This window comes from Thermobia domestica, chromosome 9 (assembly GCF_964235325.1).
Source record: "Thermobia domestica chromosome 9, izTheDome1.hap1.1, whole genome shotgun sequence".
Classification (NCBI taxonomy): Eukaryota; Metazoa; Arthropoda; class Insecta; order Zygentoma; family Lepismatidae; genus Thermobia; species Thermobia domestica.
This window is the reverse complement of record NC_137462.1, coordinates 25,295,559-25,317,699: the sequence shown is the minus strand read 5'-3', so window position 1 is coordinate 25,317,699 and position 22,141 is coordinate 25,295,559. Positions and strand designations below refer to the sequence as shown.

The 22,141-nt window shown below is 33.9% G+C and overlaps 1 protein-coding gene across 1 annotated transcript in view; it reads left to right on the top strand.

Annotated features, from left to right (window-relative positions):
• Positions 1-328: 328 nt before the first annotated feature.
• Positions 329-22,141, top strand: part of dtn (transmembrane protein 132C dtn) — a 691,446-nt gene continuing 669,633 nt past the window's right edge. The window contains exon 1 of the mRNA XM_081770771.1: positions 329-874. Coding sequence (XP_081626897.1) covers positions 838-874 — 37 coding nt within the window. The 5' untranslated portion in view covers positions 329-837. The remainder of the gene's footprint in view (positions 875-22,141) is intronic.

Sequence of the window (22,141 nt, the reverse complement as noted above, 5' to 3'; positions counted from 1 at the left end):
TGTTATTATTGTTGTTGTTGTTTGACATCCAGTATAAAATGGCGTCTGATCTCTATCTGATTATTGTTAAATAAATAAATAAAACGCGAACCTAGAGCGCGATTGTAATAGTCGAAAAGTTTAATTACTAAAACGTAAAAACAAAACTCTTCGCAGTTAAGTTTCATGAATTTCGTTGAAGCATCATGAATGCAAGATTCATGAATCTACACAAAATAAACCAAGGCCGTTGACAACAGTGAAATTGTTTTATGGTTGGAAACTCTGTGCCGTAGTAGAATTAGTCCTTACGCGGAAGAATATGAACACAGTAGGCGGTAAACCGGTCAGCAGTGTGGGGTGCATTGAAACTAGCTCCAGCAGAAAGTCAATACCGCGGACTGGTCGAAGTGTTGTGGCGCATACATAAAATTCATTCGTTTGTTTTGTGATTTTGCGGTGGAAAGATTACATCTTGTGTTTTGTTTACATGGTGGACAGTGTTACTGTTAATATATGAGTGTTGTGACTGCGTTTCGCGGCTAAATATGACAATGGTAAGCATATAAACATACTCGTTGTTCCCTTGGGTTCAGAACCAAAACAGTAGAAATTTGTTTCGGGACAAAAATTCCTGACTGATACCACTAGGTTTAATATTTGCGATGATAAACATTGAAAACTGAGAACATGTTTTCATCAAAATTGTCGCTGAATGATGCTGTATTACCAATATATTTTATGTAGATTATAAAAATCTGCATTGCATCTGAAAGAGTGGTTCTTGTGAATAATAAATTATTTGTGTATCTGCAAGCAAAATCCACGAGAAATTTGCTGTTACTGTAACATCTCTTGATGGATTTATGGATATTGTTAGTCTTGGTTACTGCAGGTAAGTCAGCAAACATAAAATTTAATAGTTTGTAGGATAAATTCATGCTAGACCTAAGATTTATAACATTTGGTGTATTTACGATTGATTTAATGATACTTAACATACCATAACAATTTAATCATTAAGAAATGCAAGCCCCACTATAGGGTTGTCTAACTCCTTTCAAAAATCTCAAATTTTTGCTGTATGTAATTCAAAATGCTGCTAGTGAATTTATTAAATTAAATTAATAATTCATATCTTATTTGTCATTTCTGAGTCAGGATGGATATGTCATTCATTAATTGTAAAACATGCGCGCAACATCTAAATTGTTAATTGAATGAAAAGTTGACAAATTAACTGATTATTTCCTTACTGATTTATGCTGAAAATATGTTATACAAAACTATTTGTATTTTGCGAAGTTTTAAAGTTTAATCTAATATTTTAAGTATTATTATTTTCAGCCACTAGCAACCTGAAATGGGTTTTCTTAATTGCCTATACAATATCCTATCTTTTTGACTTGCTGCTTTCATTTGTTATCCATATTTAAACGTATATCCGTTAAAATTAGCATGTTTCGTTTATATTGGTTGACGAAAATTGACTGTACTAGCATTTATTTGATTGATGCAGTTGACAGGGGAAAAAAAATAACCTGAATATACAGATTTGCCACCTTGATTGCATAGTGATACAAAATACAGGGCCGACCATAAACATTGGCACATTTTAGGAATAGCCAATAACCACAACGACGCTGCAAAACACAGCGCCGGCGCTCCAACAAGCCATAGCTGTTTTGGTAGCGTTGTATTTGCGTCGGTATTATGCACATCGGTAAATTTGTATGGTACCAGATACATACCGAATTTACATATAATTGAAATTTAGAAAAAAAAAAAAAAGATGGAAAATTCGTAGTTAGTGGGAGATGCAGCAGAGAATTCACACATTTTTCTACTTAGGAGCAATTTGCACCCTTCAGGGGGAGGAGGCAGATTGTTTCTTGTAAATAGATTAGGGTGCGAAATATCCGGTCTCCACGTCGCCGCTGGTGACCAATTATTTTAATATGGCGGTAGGCATTTGGTCTTTACTTTATTTCCCATCGGAAAAGAATTGTCAACAAAACTCCCTGATTTGCCTACTGGATTTAGACCTGAAATTTCGTGGCCTTGTCTAGGTAATCTAAAAGAAATATTTAAAATTTACCTGGGGGAACTTGATTTCTGTAGGGGAATTCCGTCACCAGAGTCCCCGTTAATTCACTCCAACTTAATACCAGTTTAAAGTTGCAATATTGGGTGTCATATATCGAAAAAAAAAAAAACTCCCTGAAAGCAACTGACATTCCTATACCAGTTATAAATTTTCTCGATTTTAAAATTAAATCAGTGGTGGATCTAGAAATTAAAAACTGGGGGGACAGCCAGAACAAACACTATGATAGGTATATCTTGAGTTTACTACAGATACTCCAAAAACTGGAGGCCCAGGACCCCGGCCCTGGGCTAGATTCGCCACTCATGTATATATCAAGTGTATTTTCTCAGAATATTAATAACAAATCCTTTGCAGTAGTTCAAGAATACATAAATAATAATACTAATAAATGTCCAACTTACACAAGTGGTCATATGAGGAGATGGCTTTATCTCCACCGATTAAGATTGCAGTCAATTTAACTATTTTTACTGTATACACAAAATACGTATTTTTATATTTTCTATCTCCTTTCCATATACAGGGTGTTTCAAAACAACACCGACCACGTTTGGGAGGTGATTCCTGACATCAAGATAAGTCAAAAAGTATAGACCAACCTGGGTGCACAAATGCTTCCTTTCGGAGTAATAGGCTGCCGAAAATATGAAAAAATGAACTTTAAAGGTCCATAGCTCCAAAACTATGAGACTTACCATAGTCGAGTCAAGACTTTATTTAGGAACTAATATGTGCCCAATCCAAAAATCCATGACTCAGAATCCTAAGGTACTTACACGACAATTTTTAAAAAAGGGAGTTTGGCTACGGGCATATAATTTGAAGTACTCACCAACTACCTCTATAAAAATTATTGATAGATTGACATAAACAAGGGAATTGGAGCAAAGGCAAGGCAGTAATATATCAAAACTATTTTGTGTAGAGGCAGACATTACTAAGATGAAGAAACAACGATGAAGTTTAAAGAGTTATATAATTTTTTTTTCAAAATAATCTAAAAAGAAAATAAAAGTTAAAAAACTCCATTTAAACAACATAAAATACTCAAGTAAAATAAATTAGTTCCCGAGGTATTCACACTCACGAAACACTCTTGTATATATATTTCCTTAGTTTCAGTAACGAGCGTTACTATACACAGAGCTGGATTAAGCCAGCTGGAGGCCCGCGGCTAGAAAAAAAAATAGGTGGTCCCTATTCACTCCGCATAATATATTTCTGTGAAATTACAGTAGGAAAGTTATGTGAATATATTTAATATTTTGGGTCGTATTTTATCTTATGATGATGATTGTATTTTGTATGATCCTTTATAGACAGTCAGTTTAGATTTTGATCTGACAGTGAATGCTCCCGCCCATCTGGAGGCTGAGGGCTACAACCTCCTAAACTCCTCCTCAATCCGGCCATGACCATACAAATAAAAAAGAAAAAGAAAAGAAAGAAAAAGTACTATTAAACTCTTACGATGTTGACTTGTTGTAAAAAAAAAAACCTAAAACCAATAATAATAGTAATAATAAAGTCAACAAGAATTCCTATTACAAAATTTGATTTTTTTTTTTGTAGGAGTAAACTAATTTTCTCTTTAAGCTTTACACTAAAAAACAGACACTATATTTGAAAGAGCAGCTAAGAACTTTTCCTTTTCAAAACAGTATCATTAAATTTTCTTTCAATGTAAAAAACTTCATAATATAGCATTATCAGGGGCTTTACGCAGGGGGTGGGTCCTGGGGATCCGGACACCCCTGAAATTCGGACTTTTTTGTAAATTTAGTCTAATTTTAGGGGCAATTTTACAAATTTTAATATAATTTAGCCTGAAATTGTGTTTGGACCCCCCGAAAAGCTTTGGACCCCTCCCGAAATAAATTTCTGCGCACGTCCCTGAGCATTATAGTAGCAAAAAGTCGTACAAATGTAACTTCTAAGCAAAGAAAAAGTATCAAAGGAATAAATTTTAGTTTTATTATATTTTACTGTGTACAGCTTTTAATTAAAGTGCAAAACATTTAAACTCCGTTTATCAAAATTATTTCCTTAAAAAAAAAAAAAACCTTAAATGGCGTTTTACCTCGCCGATTATTTTAATATCGTAACAATATGGAAAATTAGACATTCTTTTTTTTTAATTTAATACCTTAAATACTTGTATTTCTATGAATATTTGGAATGTGATCATCTGAAATACAACTGGGTGTAAAAATATTTTATCACTTGCAAGTTTTCCTTAACAAAGTTAACTAACGCATTACTAGTATATTCTAAATTCTAAATTGACTTGATTTTATTTTTTTTACACCTCATTGAGGCTTGATCAATCAGCGAATAAGATACACATTTATTTTACAGGACCGTTTAAAACATTTTCTGAAAAATTGAAATATTCGACCACATTCTTCATTCCAATATTTGTTTCAAATGAACTTTTTTTTTTTTGCTTGAATATTCAAATAACTTAATATTTGGAAAATTACTTACATATTGTTCAAATATTCAAATGTGAAAAATTCGATTCTTAATGATATGTATCTTGGTTTATCGTATAAGCGAATGGTTGACGTGCGTGCGTTGATCCGTGTGGACTTATAATAAGTTTGGTTTCCACAGGTAACACCAAATTTTCAATATTGGTGCACCATCGTGAGGCAATTTGAGGAACTATTTCAATTAATGAATAACTTCTACTCAGAGAGCCAGAAGAAAAAAAAATAGTGTGAGATAGTGAGCTAACCATGCATTACTCAGTTGAACATGCATCGTCTCACCGAGTTTAGCCCTTGCTGTGAGCTGTAGTGCAAACTTTATCTTGGTCATATGACCTCAAAAGTGTTTAAAACGTTAAATTTTTCAAAAAAAGGTAAAATCCCCTCGTCTGGAAAGTTCCTGTTCCCTTCATCCCAACCCACTTGACACACACTATATCAGAAAATGGGGTACAGGCAAAGAGACACGTGGCTTTGTAATAGAGTGATCTATGTTCGATCTTAATCCAAGTAAGTTTGTGGTGAAGTAGCATCACATTTGTAGGTTTTCCTGGGATTCTCCCCACTATCTTCATTCTGCCGAATTTTATAGCACTGAGTCACCTTTACATTTCATTTCCTCAGTGGGCTTTGTGGTGGACAAACACTGCGTTCGTGGGTTTTCTCGGGATTCTACCGTTTCCTCCCACTTTCTTCATTCCACCATTTTCATTCATTTCTTATCTTTACCATCTCATTTAGCCTAACCGGCAGAGCGTGGGACATAAAGAATTCATTTCATTTCCTTCTAGTCCGAAGCTTTGTGTATTTCCGAACTAGATGTGTTTCTCCCTTACTTCAGGAGATTTTTTTTAAATAAAATATATTTCTGTTAATTCCAAGAAAAGATGAAAATTATTAACAAGATTTAAATAATAAAGAAATTAAATTTTAAAAAAAGAAATTATCACATTAATGCGTAATTCTGTTTACAGTAGATAGGATATTACGTACATGTAATTATATTGTTCTGTTTGCTGTTCCATATCTGTTTGGTATTGAATTCCCCTGAGTATTTGTAATAATAGCCCTTAGCGATTTCATCGACATACTGATATATATATATATATATATATATATATATATATATATATATATATATATATATATATATATATATATATATATATATATATAAAGGTATGATTGATTTGAGTGAGGGATTTCTATACAGTGTATTGTATTTTCTACATTTGATATCTCAGCCGTAGTATTTGTCTTCATGTGGATTACGATTTGCGTAGCTCGTGCGTAAAATTCTTTCACTAACAGTAATACATGCTCTTGTTTAGATTGTGTGGTTGTTTTATAGATAAAAATACGCATACTGTATTGGATATCCTCTGAAAACAATTTTCATCTGTTATTTCTCACGATAGATTTACCTTCGTTCAAGCTTTGTAATTTTTTTTCTTCTTTCTTTAATGAGGTTTGGAAGTTGGTACGTTTCGAATCATCCATTTGATATATATATATTAAATAACGTATATAGTTTAACATTTCAACATTATTAATTTTGTTATTAATGACGGGTGATTTGTCAATTCCTTCTAGGGATGCCCAGGCTATCCAGATAACGGATAATATTCGGATAACGGATAATATCCGGATGACGGATAATGGATAATATGCGGATAAAGAATAATATCAGGATGACGGATAACGGATCATATCCGGATGAGGGATAAAATCCGGATAACGAATAATGTCCAGATGACTGATAATATTCAGAAAAAAGGAGATTATCCGGATGACGGATAATATTCGGATAATGTACAATATCCGAGTGACAGATAACGAATAATATCTGGATGACGAATAACATCCAATAGCGGAAAATATCCGGATAAAGGATAATGATCGGATAATCGATCTTCAGATATCGAATTATATCCGGATGACCCCTCTATTCGGATAACGGATAATATTCGGATAATGAATGATATCTGGATTAGAGATAACGGATAATGTGCGCATGACGAATAATAGACAATATGTAGAAAATATATATTAACGTCTATAAAATAATTGCAGAACAGCATTGTTTGGGTTCTTACAATTGATTATTAAATTCAGTTGTTTATCCCAAAATATATATATATATATAAGATAATAAGTTTCAGAATAGATATGGGCCCCTCTCTCTAGATGATATATATATTTTTCTGACCAGAGTATGTACTTCTTTATTAAAATTAAATTACTTCGTAACAGTTTCCATAACGTAACGTTATCTTAGACATTAGTTGGCATATGTATGTTCATATTAATATAGGTAATAGAAACATCATATATATTCCTACCCTTTTTTTTTTTTTTTTTTTTTTTAACCTTCCACCACATCTGCTATCACGTCCCTCAGAATACGATTGAAATGCTCGGGAAGAAAACATGATAAGTGACAAATGCAGGTATAAATGAACTAAAAGTTTTTGTGTATAAAAACAAAACTCTCAATTTAATATTTTAATTTTTAATATTAAGAGCAAATATAATTCATATATGTGTTTATTATTATAATAAAACTGCATTCTGTGCGAAATATTTTATTTTATGTTATTTTTCTTTCTTTTTCTTTTTTTTTAAATTTTGCCACTGCGACAAACTATCCAATCAAATATAACACAATTGTCACTTACTATGTTTTCCTTCCGAGTCTTTCTATTATTTTATTAATGACCTGATCAATTTCTCTTTGTGAGAAAGATAAAAGCCATAGTGATTGAAACGAAACGGTCGGTGTCAAATATACAAGTAGGAGAGGAGAAAATAGAACAGGCATCTAGTTTTCGATGCCTGGGTAGTATTATTACTAATGACAGTGGCGTATTTACGATTTTGTTTCGGGAGGGGCTTTGCTAACTTTCGGGGGGGAGGGGGCTTTGCCTGGAAATGTGCAAATTCTGCAAGATATTTCATTTACTTTACTATACTAAGTAAGATTTCGGGGGGGCTTAAGCCCGGAAGCCACCCCCCTAAATACGCCACTGACTAATGATATGAAGTGTAAGCGTGAAATAGAAACAAGGATAGGAATGGCGAAAGAAGCCTTTAGGAGGAAGAAAATACTATTTTGTGAAGCATTGAGAAAATGACTTATAAAATGCTTCGTGTACAGTATTGTATTATATGGGTCAGATACATGAACATTACGCAAAAATGATGAAAAACGACTAGAAGTTTTCGAAATGTAGGCGTGGAGAAGAATGGAGAGAATTAGCTGGGTTGATCGGAAAACAAATGAGAGGGTCTCAGAAGTGGTGGGGGAGAAAAGAACAAGTTTAGATATTATTAAGAGGAGGAAGAGAAACTGTTTAGTACATTAGAAGAGAAAGAACTGCATCATGAGAAAAGTGCCAGAGAACGTGGTTGCAGGAAAGAAAGGGAGGAGGCGAAGGAGACTATAATTAATGGACGATATCAAAACAGAAACTCGTACGTGAAGACAAAGAGGTTAGCGGAGAATCGTGGAGCATGGAAACTTTTCAGCTGCGTCAAGTGACTTGCCAATAATGGCAGAATACTGATGATGATGATGATTACAGTTTGTTAGAGTAAAATCTTGGAATTCAAACTTCATGCACTTCTATGTCTCAACTAAAGCTGTGAAATTTTGTACAAATGCGTAAACCGAATGACAACAGATAATTTTCACGCATATTTCACTCTAGCTTATCATTTCTTTATAAAATTATTTAGAAATATAATTGTCGAGCGCCTGATGCTTATACAACCCATATTCTCAATGAAGTTTGGCTGGTTGCAGACGAACAGGCAGTGTTCTATTAACTTCATGTCAACAAGTCTGACCTTGAGAATTTTTCTTTTCCTAATAAGAAAAGGCCATTGCCTTCTACATACAATTTAAAAGCATTAAATAAAAACTAAAAATAAAATTAATGTAAAATAATAGTAAAAAACTTAAAAAAATAGAAACAACGGCTTTATAAAATAGACTAAAAAGGGAGAAAATAAGTCATTATTTGGCGGGATCTCATTCACAAAAGTTTACCTTACAGAGAAATATTTTTTTTTTTTTAAAAAAAAGAAAATAATATATATTTTTTTTAGATAAGATGAAGAAATGGGACTAAGACTAAAGGCGTTGAGCATTATTGTTCTTAGAATTGAAAGTTAGATTTTTAACGGATAAAACATTAAAAATCGCGTGCAATGCTTTTTAGTGTTTCAAATTTTTGTTTATGAGATCCCATCAAACAATTATTTTCTCCTTTTAGTGAATTTTTACAAAAATATTATTTATTTTTTGGTTCTTCATTTGATTTTTCTAAAACAAAACCACAGAGATAGTGTAATACAGGTATTGTCAATGCATGGATCGCAGTCTACTAGTCTATCAACAAGTTGTGAAAAGTACCTCGCAAGTTGTCTGTACCATACTATAGGCCTCCCTACATTACCGTTGCGCCACACAGGCTGAAACTGTGGTCATTCTTTCAATTCTTGGCAGCAAGGGGCCATGGCCCCCTTAGCAAAATACCCTAGGTACACCATTGCTGTGTGCTATGAATCTTTGTTTTATGATTCGCTCTAGCGGGCTAGCGAACAGATAAGTAGGCTAGCCCGCCAGTGATTTTTGAAATGAGAAGTAGCCCTCAAACCTAAATAGGTTGTCCACCCCTGGTATAGTATATCGTACACGAATTATGGCACTCATACGATCTGGACCAAACTTGCATCGAGGCAAAGTTGATTTATTTAAATTTTAGTGTTGTTCACATTTTATGTTGTTTTTTTTAAAATCGAATATCTTAAAATCGAATTTCCAAACCGAAACTGGTGTTCGATTTCAAGAGCCGCAACCTATATATCCAATGTAATTGGCACCCTAACAGTGACACTCATAGTCAACATCTAACAGTAACACTCATAGACCTAGCAGTGACACATAGTACTAGTGGTGACACATATGTTTCTTGCAGTGACATACATAGTGCTAATAATGATACATATCTTGCAGTAGCACATATAGTCCTAACAGTGACACACACAGTCCTGAAAATGATACATATGTAGTAGTGACAGCCGTAGTCCTAACAGTGACACATATACTTTTGACAGTGACACTCATAGACTTAACCGTGACATACACACTTTTAATAGTGGCTAACATGTTTCTTACAGTAGCATACAGAGCCCCGACAGTGACATGCATATTTTAACAATGACACACATATTCCGAACAGGTACACACATAATCCTAACAGTGACACACAGTCCTAACAGTGGCATATTTTAACAATGACACACGTAGTCCTAACAGTAATATATTTTAACAATGACACACATAGTCCTAACAGTGACACACATTGTCCTAACAGTGACACACGTAGTCCTAACAGTAATATATTTTAACGATGATACACATAGTCCTAACAGTGACACAGATAGTCCTAACAGTGTCGCACGTAGTCCTAACATTGATATATTTTAACAATGACACACATAGTCCTAACAGTGACACACATAGTCCTAACAGTGACACACGTAGTCCTAACAGTAATATATTTTAACAATGATACACATAGTCCTAACAGTGACACAGATAGTCCTAACAGTGTCGCACGTAGTCCTAACAGTGATATATTTTAACAGTGACACACATAGTCCTAACAGTGCCACACGTAGTCCTAACAGTAATATATTTTAACAATGATACACATAGTCCTAACAGTGACACAGATAGTCCTAACAGTAATATATTTTAACAATGATACACATAGTCCTAACAGTGACACACATAGTCCTAGCAGTGACACACATAGTCCTAATAGTGACACATGTAGTCCTAACGGTAATATATTTTAACAATGACACATATAGTCCTAACAATAATATATTTTAACAGTGACGCACTTACTACTCCTAAAGCTAATGTTTGAGTGAATGAACATATGAAACCGCCATTTTCAAATGAGACTTAGTGTTTCAATGTAGTTCTTGAATGGACTTTTCTTTGATTATAGTGGCTCATGGGAAGCCATATATTGACCTAAATAGCTTCCTCACTTGACTGTGAAGGATGACTCATGGTGCGAAAGATTAAATAGGAGCACGAGCACGAGCTGTCATTCTATTTACACAACCTTGTTGAAGTTGTGCTAACAAGTAAAATACTTGTACTCCCAGTAACAAGGCGCTCATTCTTAAATTGAACCTTCTTCCTTCATCCATGGTAGTCCTGCATCTCTTCAGGACGTTAAGTACCGAATGACGCAGAGTCTTCAGTCACACCAAGACGAGGGCGCTAAAAAAGAACCCGAGTTGAATTGTATCTTGTTTGTTTACCAGATCAAATGCGTCTGCAGCTATTCTTGTATGTGCATTATGTACCATGACTTGTTTGGGTGTCTTGTCTGTCTACGGAACACAAAGTGCAATCTTGTTTTTGTTTATCTTTCTTGTAGTTTCGGTGAACGTTGCAAGGGTTAACTGAAGTAACAGAGTGTTCAAGGATTTGTTTATTATTTATGTATCTATTTATTAACTGATTGTTTGAGTTTAACTTCTCTTTTACCCCCGACCTTCTGCCGGAAGTCTGCTGGATATGATTTATATTCTGTTATATATAACATACAGAAGCGGCTCGCGAGGAAAGTCACATTGGTAAAAATTAGTTTTTTCGCTTGAAATTAACGGCTTAAAGGATATCTAATGTTTAACTGTTTGGTGGCAGAAAAGAGAGGGAGAGGGCGATGGAGACTACAATTAATTGACGATATCAAAACAGAAAAATCATACGTGAAGACGAAGAGGTTAACGGAAGACCGTGGAGCATGGAAGCTTCTCAGCTGCGGCAAGTGACCTGCCAATAATGGCAGCATACCTATGATGAATATTTAACTATTGTATACAATTAGTACAGTAAGAAAGTGTTGTTCTTTTAGTTTCAATCAAAATAACTTTAATATTTACCGATATTCCCTCACGAGCCGCCTCTGAAAGATTCATGAAACGAAAAATTGAACGTGTACGATGCTGGTATGGGGGTTGCGTACAACATTTAATGTAATATTCTATATCTTAATTATCCTTTTTCATATCCTTAAATCAGCATCTGATTCATGACCAGATATAATTGAACTCGTATTTACGGTAAAGGTTGCTAATATCGTGCTATAAACAATACCATTAACAACTGCTAGGACGTATAACATATCATGGTATTACCTATTTCACGATATTTCGAACCTTTACTCTGTGCATACGTTTGCATCGTAAGTGCTTTTTCTGCCACTTGTCCTGCTCAACGTTACGCGCTACCGTTTACCTCGTAGGACACTGATTAACTATCAAAAAATAATTTCTCGCTATCCGTTACCGTTTCTGTTCTAACACGTGTCGCTATACAGATAGACAGACACAATCAGTCTGTAAGACTTCCCAGGACTTGTACATAGCATAGTTTGGAAGTGTAAAAAATATGGAAATAATTTCTTACAAATATTAGAAGAATATATTGGTTGAATATGAGTTCAAATAATTTTAACAACTGTGAAAACTTCCATCTTGTGTTTTTGTTAAATCATATCATTGGATTGAATTTCCCTAATTGGATCAAGAATGTTGACTTCGAGAAGTGATCATCTCGAAGAATTATATATAATGCATTAAACTTGCATTTAAGGAAAACCCTATAGTAAATTTTCCTCATTTAACGAAAAAATTGCAGAAGAAACGGTAAAAATACAACTTTGTGAAGTTTTTTCTTCGTGAAAATTTAATGTTTTGTTTATGAAAACAAAGATCTTTCTGCACATGTTTCATTTAATACTAGTGTTTAAATGTTGTAATTGGTTTAATCTCTTTTCAGTTTTTAATTTTTCTTAACTTCTAACAGCCTAGGTAAGTTTATCCATATTTGAATCGGTGATTGCATAAAGAGACTAATTCCATTTTGTGTAGATTTGATGCATTAAAGAAAAACTATTGAAATCTAGAGCTGCAGACTTTCCTTGCACTCAACCTACAGTTCAGTGTTGCATTTACACTGTTGTAACACTTTCTACACGTGCCTTTCCGACACACAAAGTTCTGTACCTTTCGTAACTTTAATAATATTTTGAGTTTTCTTATAATAAAATAAAGATAGAGGATTGAGTTTGAAGTTTGATAGATATTTCCTTAAATTGCCATGTTAATATTCTACTGTTGAGAGAGAGAAAATAGCTTAGGCTATTGATTTTTCGGTAGTAAAAAGGAGCTAAGTTAGATGCATTTATTTATTTATATTAATTACATAATGTTACAATGAAATTAATTAAGCCATTGATTCAATAATTTACAGAATTTTGAATTGAGTAGATTAAGCTTGTGAAGGAGGAAGAGCTCCACGCACAATGAACGTTGTTTCTTTTCATAATTAAATTAAAGGTTTTACTTACAGGATAGTTGATGGCTTTAAAAAAAAAAAAAAAAAAAAACTGTTGAACATTTTGGTAAGTTAGACTTTGGTTGTCAACAAACTTGACTATGCTGATAGATACAGACTATAACGACGCTATTAGCGTGTTTGACTCTTCTGTTGGTTCTGACTCCTTGTTTAATTTTTGGTCAGTTTATATATATATTTTTGTTTTGACTTCTTACCTGTATAATTTCCTTGTTTACGTTTTGAATTTTTTTACATTATTGCTTTCGTTTTCCTGATTTCACTTCCTTCAAAATGAATCTATTTGTTTATAGAAATTTAACCTCTTTTCTTTCTTTTTATTTTCAATAAAATTTTTAATATACATTAATGTATTTTTTTGAAAATTACATTACATGTATATCCCTAGAGAAATGGAAAATTTCATAAACCGAACTTCAGAGAAAGTGGCTTAGGTTCTTTCTGCAATTATCGATTCATTTGCATTGTTCTTCTGAGCTCATCGAATGCTCTTTCTTTAAGTTTCTGTTAGTTTTACTTTGACATGTTAGATCATTTTTGCTCTTTTCTGTTAGTTTTACTTTGATATGTTAAATCACTTTTGATCTTTTCTGTTAGTTTTACTTTGATATGTTAAATCATTTTTGCTCTTTTCTGTTAGTTTTACTTTGATATGTTAAATCATTTTTGCTCTTTTCTGTTAGTTTTACTTTGATATGTTAAATCATTTTTGCTCTTTTCTGTTAGTTTTACTTTGATATGTTAGATCATTTTTGCTCTTTTCTGTTAGTTTTACTTTGATATGTTAGATCATTTTTGCTCTTTTCTGTTAGTTTTACTTTGATATGTTAAATCATTTTTGCTCTTTTCTGTTAGTTTTACTTTGATATGTTAAATCATTTTTGCTCTTTTCTGTTAGTTTTACTTTGATATGTTAGATCATTTTTGCTCTTTTCTGTTAGTTTTACTTTGATATGTTAGATCATTTTTGCTCTTTTCTGTTAGTTTTACTTTGATATGTTAGATCATTTTTGCTCTTTTCTGTTAGTTTTACTTTGATATGTTAGATCATTTTTGCTCTTTTCTGTTAGTTTTACTTTGATATGTTAAATCATTTTTGCTCTTTTCTGTTAGTTTTACTTTGATATGTTAGATCATTTTTGCTCTTTTCTGTTAGTTTTACTTTGATATGTTAGATCATTTTTGCTCTTTTCTGTTAGTTTTACTTTGATATGTTAAATCATTTTTGCTCTTTTCTGTTAGTTTTACTTTGATATGTTAGATCATTTTTGCTCTTTTCTGTTAGTTTTACTTTGATATGTTAGATCATTTTTGCTCTTTTCTGTTAGTTTTACTTTGATATGTTAGATCATTTTTGCTCTGGATTTCATCACGGTATCTTTTAGTCTTGAAAATGTGAAAACACTGATATTGAACATATAGAGAAAAAAGAGTAGGATACATTCAGCGGTTTGTCATTTAACAACCAGTTTGAAGTGAGATGTTTTTTATGTTTAATTAAATTTGTAAATTTTGAAATCTTTTTTAAAAATAAACAATTCTTAAAAATGCAAACCAAAATCATTCAAATCTACTGTTTTAAAAATACAAAATGTGATAAAAATTTTATATTTTAGTGATTTTTTTTTAAAGATGCGCACTTCTTTTATGTAGTGATCCTCTGATGCCTGGCGACTAGGGATGGCCACATTTTTTCGAAAAATACTTTTTCGAAAAATGGCTTTTTCGAAAACGAAAAACCAAAAATTGAAATTTTTTTCGAAAAACGAAAAACGAAAAAAATTCGAAAAAACGAAAAACGAAAAATTTTTCGAAAAAGCGAAAAATGGAAAAACGAAAAATGAAATTTCCGAAAATCGAAAAACAGATTTTTCGAAAAAGGCCATCCCTACTGAGGACCCTGGTTCGATTTCCGGCCAAGTAAATTTGTGGTGAACAATATCGTGTCCGTGGGTTTCTCAGGATACTCCTATTTCCTCCCACATTCTCATTCCACCATTTTTTCATTATCATTCACTTGCCTTAATCATCCGTCTCCATTAGCCTAAAGGATATAACGTGGGACGTTAAACTAAAAGATTTCATTTCCTTCCATTTGATGAACCAACATTTAATAATAATAATAATAATAATAATAATAATAATAATAATAATAATAATAATAATAATAATAATGTGTTAAGTAGGGAAGTAACCAAAATAAGTTTTACTGTTTGACTAGCATGGAAAACAGTTTCTATTATGAAGTTTTCTTCCTCCTGTTCTTGTCATCATTTCACGTGAGATAAAAAGAGTTATCTTGGAATTGTATTTATTTTGGGAAGAATTGTAGTGTTCTGGGTGGAATTATACCAGACTTCGTTTATGTACGCCTCTACCATGTAGCAGTAATTATAAACATGTTACAATTTAGCATTTACAAGAACTGGAGGAGGGTTAAAAGATGGAATAAATACTATTAGCATAAGTATTCTTCTTTTATTTTGAGAGTTCCTGTTTATTATCATCCATCCGTTATGAATATCTATAGAATTCAACATGCATAATAGTACATTTATCGTTATTCTTGTCTTAAAGTTTTTCGTTATTAGTGACAGTACTCAAAGTGTTTGTACAGGGTGTAGTAACGTGTAATTTTCGGTTTTAATCTGTTATTGTGGGTTTACTTTTATTTATTTATTTATTTTAATTTTTTGGTTAAACTACACTTAAACATTTATATGTATTCAACTCATTTACATTATTGTTAATTCTTTTAAAATCACGTTTTTTTTTTTAAAAAAAAAAAAAAGAATTTCAGATTTTCATTTAGAAAACTACTGTTCCTACCAGATTACTTTAGATTCATAGTTCATACAAAATTGAATAAGGCAGTGGTTCTTAACTGTGTGTCGCGAACCAGTCGCGCACCCGGAACTTTTTGTTGGGAGGGGGCCAAAGTTTTTTCTTGAGCGGTTCAATACGTCTATGTACACCTGTACAATTAAACGTGTGTTATTCTGCACCCGAAAAAACGAGAAGTAATTGCTAAATTACTGCTACCTTTGTATATTCGTAGAAAGTATGATAGAATATTATTATTTTATTTAATAAGCAACAGAACAGTACAGATGAGGAGTAAAATCAAATCTTTAGGTTATATCCATTATTTCTCTATTAGACAAGTACTGTATATTTATATTGAGACATGGATCTATAGCTTAACAAGGAATCCGGTCCACGTGAGCTCCTGCCGGGAATCGAACCTGCCTCTCCCACGGCAAAGGCGCGTACGCTAATCTCTTAGCCATGAAGGAACTCAAAACGTTGAAAATCAAATCAAACGTTATACAGATCAGTGAAAAAAAAACATGGTATCTATAATTTAAACTGGTAATGAGTTCATCAATTATAGAAGAAAATCCTTTTTAAGCAAAGAAGTACACATTGTACCGGTATTACATACTTAACGCTTAACACGTTAACGTTTAACAAAGTTGTTTTGATATTTCCCCTTCCATTTTTAAGGAGATTGGTTTACCACAGTGGCGGATCCAGGGGGCAATCGCCCCCCCCCAGAAGAGTGAACTTTCATATTTTGTATATATAAATAAAACCCATCCCAGAGTTTGAAGCTGTTAAAAGTAGCTATAAGTAGCAGTATGACAACCCCCCCCCCAGAAGTCGGTCCTGGATCCGCCCCTGCTTTACCAAAACTCTTTTATATATTTACTCTGTATGTCCGTTTGTGTGTGTGTGTCTGTCCTTAAGGAAGACAAAAGAATCTCAAAAACTAATTTTAATGAAGCATCGTCCATATTAACCAGATGTAGAGGATGAGAAGTTAAGAATAGACTTTGGTGATATTCAAGCAGAAAATGATACAAATCAACCAATCCAAGTTCTAACGTTGATCACTAAAGAGAAAAAAAATACAAGTTGTCCTGCAACCGATTAAGTTGTCCCAAGAATACATTTCATCTCCATCCTTGAAGAATACATTTCATCTCCATCCTTGAAGAATACATTTCATCTCCATCCTTGAAGAATATATTTCATCTCCACCTCCATCTAACTGTCTATCAAAACCGGAAGTGGTAGAAGTCCAGCACAACTTCCGGTTTCAATATTGTTCTATATATATAAAGCTAAAACGATCAAAGGTAGTGAAAAGCGTTTTCTTTCATCAATTTAGTGTTCTAAGAATAGGTACCCTTGTCTCTTAACTCCTATTCAAACCAGCAAGTCGCAGAATTCAACCACTTCTGGTTTTAACGTCAGTCAGTATAGAATAAGAACGGTAATAGATAGCGAACAGCTGTTTTCTATAATCAGTTAACTGTCTCAAGAAAACATTCCATTCTCACTCTGTATAGGTATACGGTCAAATCTAATCTCTCTACTAAAACTGGAAGTGGTAGAAATCTATCACCACTTCCGGTTCCACTAATAATTGAGAAAATATCACGCCATACAAACCAAACTCTTTCACGTGGTGTGCATGTGACACTACTACTGATTCTAAAATAACATTATTATTATTATTATTATTATTATTATTATTATTATTATTATTATTAGCAAAGATCAAATTTTATGGCTAATCACTCGGGATGCATAAGCCTGTACAGAAAAATGTTTTAAATGCTTACTAAGCAAGTCAAAGTTACCTCCTGGTGGACAACATCGTGTTCGTGGGTTTTCTCGGGGTTCTCCCATTTTCTTATTCTACCAATTCTTCCATCATCATTCACTTGCCTTAATCATTGTCTCCCTTAGGCTAATGGACATAATCGTGGGAAGTTAAACTGAAATATTTCATTTCATTTCATTTCAAGTGCTAGTGGTAGAGCGTTCACTTCTGGTGCCTGGGGTTCTGATTCGATTCCAACTCACGCCAAGTGGGCTTTGTACTGGAGAAACACCGTATGCATGGATTTTGTCGGGGTTCGCCCCGTTTTCTCCCGCTTTCTTCGTTCAACCATTTTATTCATTTCTCATCATCTCCTTTAGCCCACACGGCATAACCGTGGGACGTAAAACTCCAAAGATTTCATTTCGTTTTTTCATTTTATTTCAAGGTTACCTCCATTGCCAAGTTCGATCCAGGGCAGATTAGTTCTGTAGGTCACGTACTATAGATAGGCCTACTTTGTAATCATACGAAGAAGAAAATATCATCTAGTATATACTAGATGTTTTTAGATCAAACGTTCTGTCTCTGGTATTCGTACGAAGGCAAAAGCACACTTCATTGTTCAACTAGAGGCATATCTATAATATACATGGTGTCAAAACTTCGAAAAGCAAAAAAGTAACTTCTACTACACAATTAAACCCAAGTCAGTGTGCTTAAAATATTTAAACAGTCTGTTAACTCTATTTTATCTTTGTTTTCTGCTTGTTTTATTCTAATGTTCTCTTTCGTTTGCAATGTTTTTTATTCGCGTTATGTGTGTGTGTGTCTTGTTTCCATGAGTTTATGTCTGTCTGCCTCATCGATTTTTTGTCTCTGAACTCCGTCTTCACCCCCTCCCTCCTGTGATGCTGAAGTTCCCTTCTCTCTCTCTCTTGTTTCTCCGTTCCCGAATTCTGTGTGTGACGCAAGATGACGCTAAATGGGAAACGGAAGGATATCCTAAGATATTCAATATTAGAACAGAACAGACTGAAGTAAGAAGAAGAAGAAGAAGAAGATGTAAGCAACGGAATTATATTAAAAGAAGAGAACGAACAATAGAGAATAGAGAAGGAAGATAGATGGATGACTGTGACTGACTCAGAAATGGAAATTAATTAAGAATAAGTGGTGGAAGAAATGAAATATTCGAAAAAATGCTTTCGCAACATCATAAAATGAAAATATTTCGCGGAATTGTTTTTTACTTAGATTGTTATAAAATTAAGTTTCATTCTTCTATTCAAATGCTGTTATGGCTAAGGCAGAGTTTATTAAAATAATGAATTAAAGATGGCTACGCTGGTTACGTACAAAATTGGGGCGTCCGATTTTTTATTCGATTCACTGATTGAAGTTTAAGTCTTAATCACTGCGAAATTAAAATACCGCTAATGTTACAGTAATTATGTGATATCTTCAAATAGATAAAAGATAATCGAAAGTGGAACAAGAGCTCGTTAGACGATATTATTTTGCATGAGGTACCGTTATCACGAGTCACCTAGTAGCTTTCCGTTTGCAGCCATTTATAAACGCGAAAATAAATGCTGATTTTCTAAATGGCTGGAAATCGGAAAAAGATAAATGAGTCGTGATAACGGTATATCTGTAAAGTAATATTGTCTAGCGAGCTCTTGTTAGTCTTTTCGATTACCTTTTATCTATTTGAAGATATCACATAATTACTGTAAAATTAACGGTATTTTAATTTCGCCGTTATGGGGCCTCTTAATTTCCTTTTTCAACAATGTGTCCATATAAGGCGGGATGAACTACATAAAAATCCTCTTATAATCTTTTCCCCGCTCTTTTTTTTTAACTTTTCTCAAAAGATGACAAGCATCAAAAGGTAATGTAATGATTTCTATGCGTATTTTTCTGGTCTAGGATTAGGTACAAATTCTAGGATTAGGATTTAGTTCTGGGCTTTCTTCATATATGTCCATATTAGCTCATCACGTGTGAGGGATGACGTCTCTCGGCGATCACACTATCCGAGGAAAGGGAAGAAAAAAAGCAGCCTGGAATCTGTATATTAGATACCATCTCGGCATTTACCTAGGGTGAATGAGGAAAATCCAGGTAAACCTCGCTCAGAATGGCTGGCGTGAGAAAGCTTTTCCGAACGAGTTTTTCCACCGGGAATAGAATCCGGGACCGCTCGCACCAAAGGCGAGAGCCTTAGCGACTATGCTACACGGGACCACAGTACAAATTCTAGTAAGTATAAATTCTTCTAAGTTCAAATTCTAATCAGTACAAATTCTGGTAAATCAATAAATTAAGTCGATGATTTTGAGATGTTTTTTGTTCTTCCTAAGTTCGTTATAGGATTATGAATACGCTTTTATTCTTTTGACAATAAAAAACTTATCTACAACAACACTATTTCAGTAAATAATCCCTATCATGAAGTAAATAGAGGGGGCACGATGGTTCAGTGGTAGAGCCACGTGAGGGCCTCTGGTTCAATTCCTGACCAAGTAAATTTGTGGTGGATAACATCGTGTCCGTGGGTTTTGTCGAGGTTCTCCCGTTTCCTCCCACATTCTTTTAATTTTGATCTGATTTTTGTAAATTTAGCGTCCCTTTCAGCAGGGAGCCTATATGAGACGTGAATCTACAGCGTAAAATAGAATTCGAACCACAGGAGCTCCGCCGGGAATCGAACCCAGGTTCTCCCACGCAAAGGGCGCGTACGCTAACCGTTTAACCACATTCTAATTTCACCAATTCTTCCATTATTATTCACTTGCCTTAATCATCGTCTCCCTTAGCCTAAAGGATATGATCGTAAGAGGTTAAATTGAAAGATTTCATTTCATTTTTTATAAAGTAAAAACATCTGTCTGTGAGTAACATTAATATGCAAACTTGAAAACATTCCAGATTTGCGGGTTGCATAAACATGTAGGCGGAAGTATATTCTTAATCCTTATTATAAACACAAGACGCCCATTCTGTCAGTCACTAGAATTCCCAATAGTTCGCAGTCAGGTTAATAGTTGTCGCGAACTGCGCTGCCTCCTTTTGACCAAAGATGTTGCTAGCGTCCACCTAACTTGCAGAGCTGAAGGGAGGGAGGGAGAGGTTTGTACTAAATAGGCAGGGAAGTTTTTAGCAAAATATTGGTCAAGAAATAACACACAATCCACTGTAGTTCCCTAATCATATGCACTAAAGAAATTAAATTTCGTAGGTAGTAGCATTGATCCACTGAAAAAATCACACGATCCATTTGCTTCACTGCGCTGCAACCATATTTGTTTATTTTCATGACACGAATGCACGTTCGTAAAACTCTTGAGACTGGTCATTACTTCGGCATTTTCACACACGCAATAATCTCATTGTTGTCATCTCGACTTGTCAACTCTCAAGATCGAAAGGAAACAGCCAAGTTTCATCACACATGTTCTTCTTGATTTGCATTCAACTGTTATGTCACGAGCCGTGCGAGCACAAATTTTTCTGCATCTCAATCGCTGGATTAACAAACACAGAAGTAGTATAGATTTAGTGAGGTATCCATAAAAGAGATGCGACAGTTGATAAGAGATAGCACATATCTACTGTTTAACTATGGATAAGGGGACTATCGAAGGAGGTGATGCAATAGGATTAGGAAAGGGGGAAAGGTTAATTGATTGATAAGGAACACGTGATGTGTTTCACAATGATAGATGACGAAAGGAAAGGTTGAATGACCACTACGAAGGTCACAGTGGATGGTCCCTGTGCAGGACCACAATGGATGACCCCTGGAAATGGCCCCATGACCCAAGATTGACCCCTGTATATGGACCACGTTTTTTTAGGGACACCCTCCCCCCCCCTGTTTAATGAATTTTTAAAAAATATGAAATTATATTTATGTGGACACAGGAATTGAACTTGGGAAAATAGGAAATAACTTTATTTTATTTTATTGCATTATTCAGCCATACTTGGTGTTTGTACTAAAGACGGAGTCTTGTTCTTGCACATCCATCACCGAAGAACTTAAGACATGAACTGAGGTTTAGCGCGCTTTGAAAAACCGGATGAATTGACCTTTGTACGATTAGATAAACTTGTTGAACGACGAATCATCATGTGACGATGAGTAATTTTGACCATTGACGTATGACTAAACATCATGTGATAAGTAATTTGGGGCTACAATCGTATGATTAAGTAACATGTGATTGATGACTAATCACATTGATTAGGCATAAGGTGAACACGTGATGAATCTGAAAGTACTTTAAATACAAGTTCTAAGAGAGAAAATATATAAAGACACACAATGCAGTCGTATGAGAAGAAGGATTACTGCGATATTGAAACATCATTATCTGATGCTGAAACAGAATTATATGAATCATCTTCAGATGAAGAATTTGATATTGATGAAATAGATTCATCAGTATTAACAGTTTCAGAAACCCCAGCATCATCACCATCAA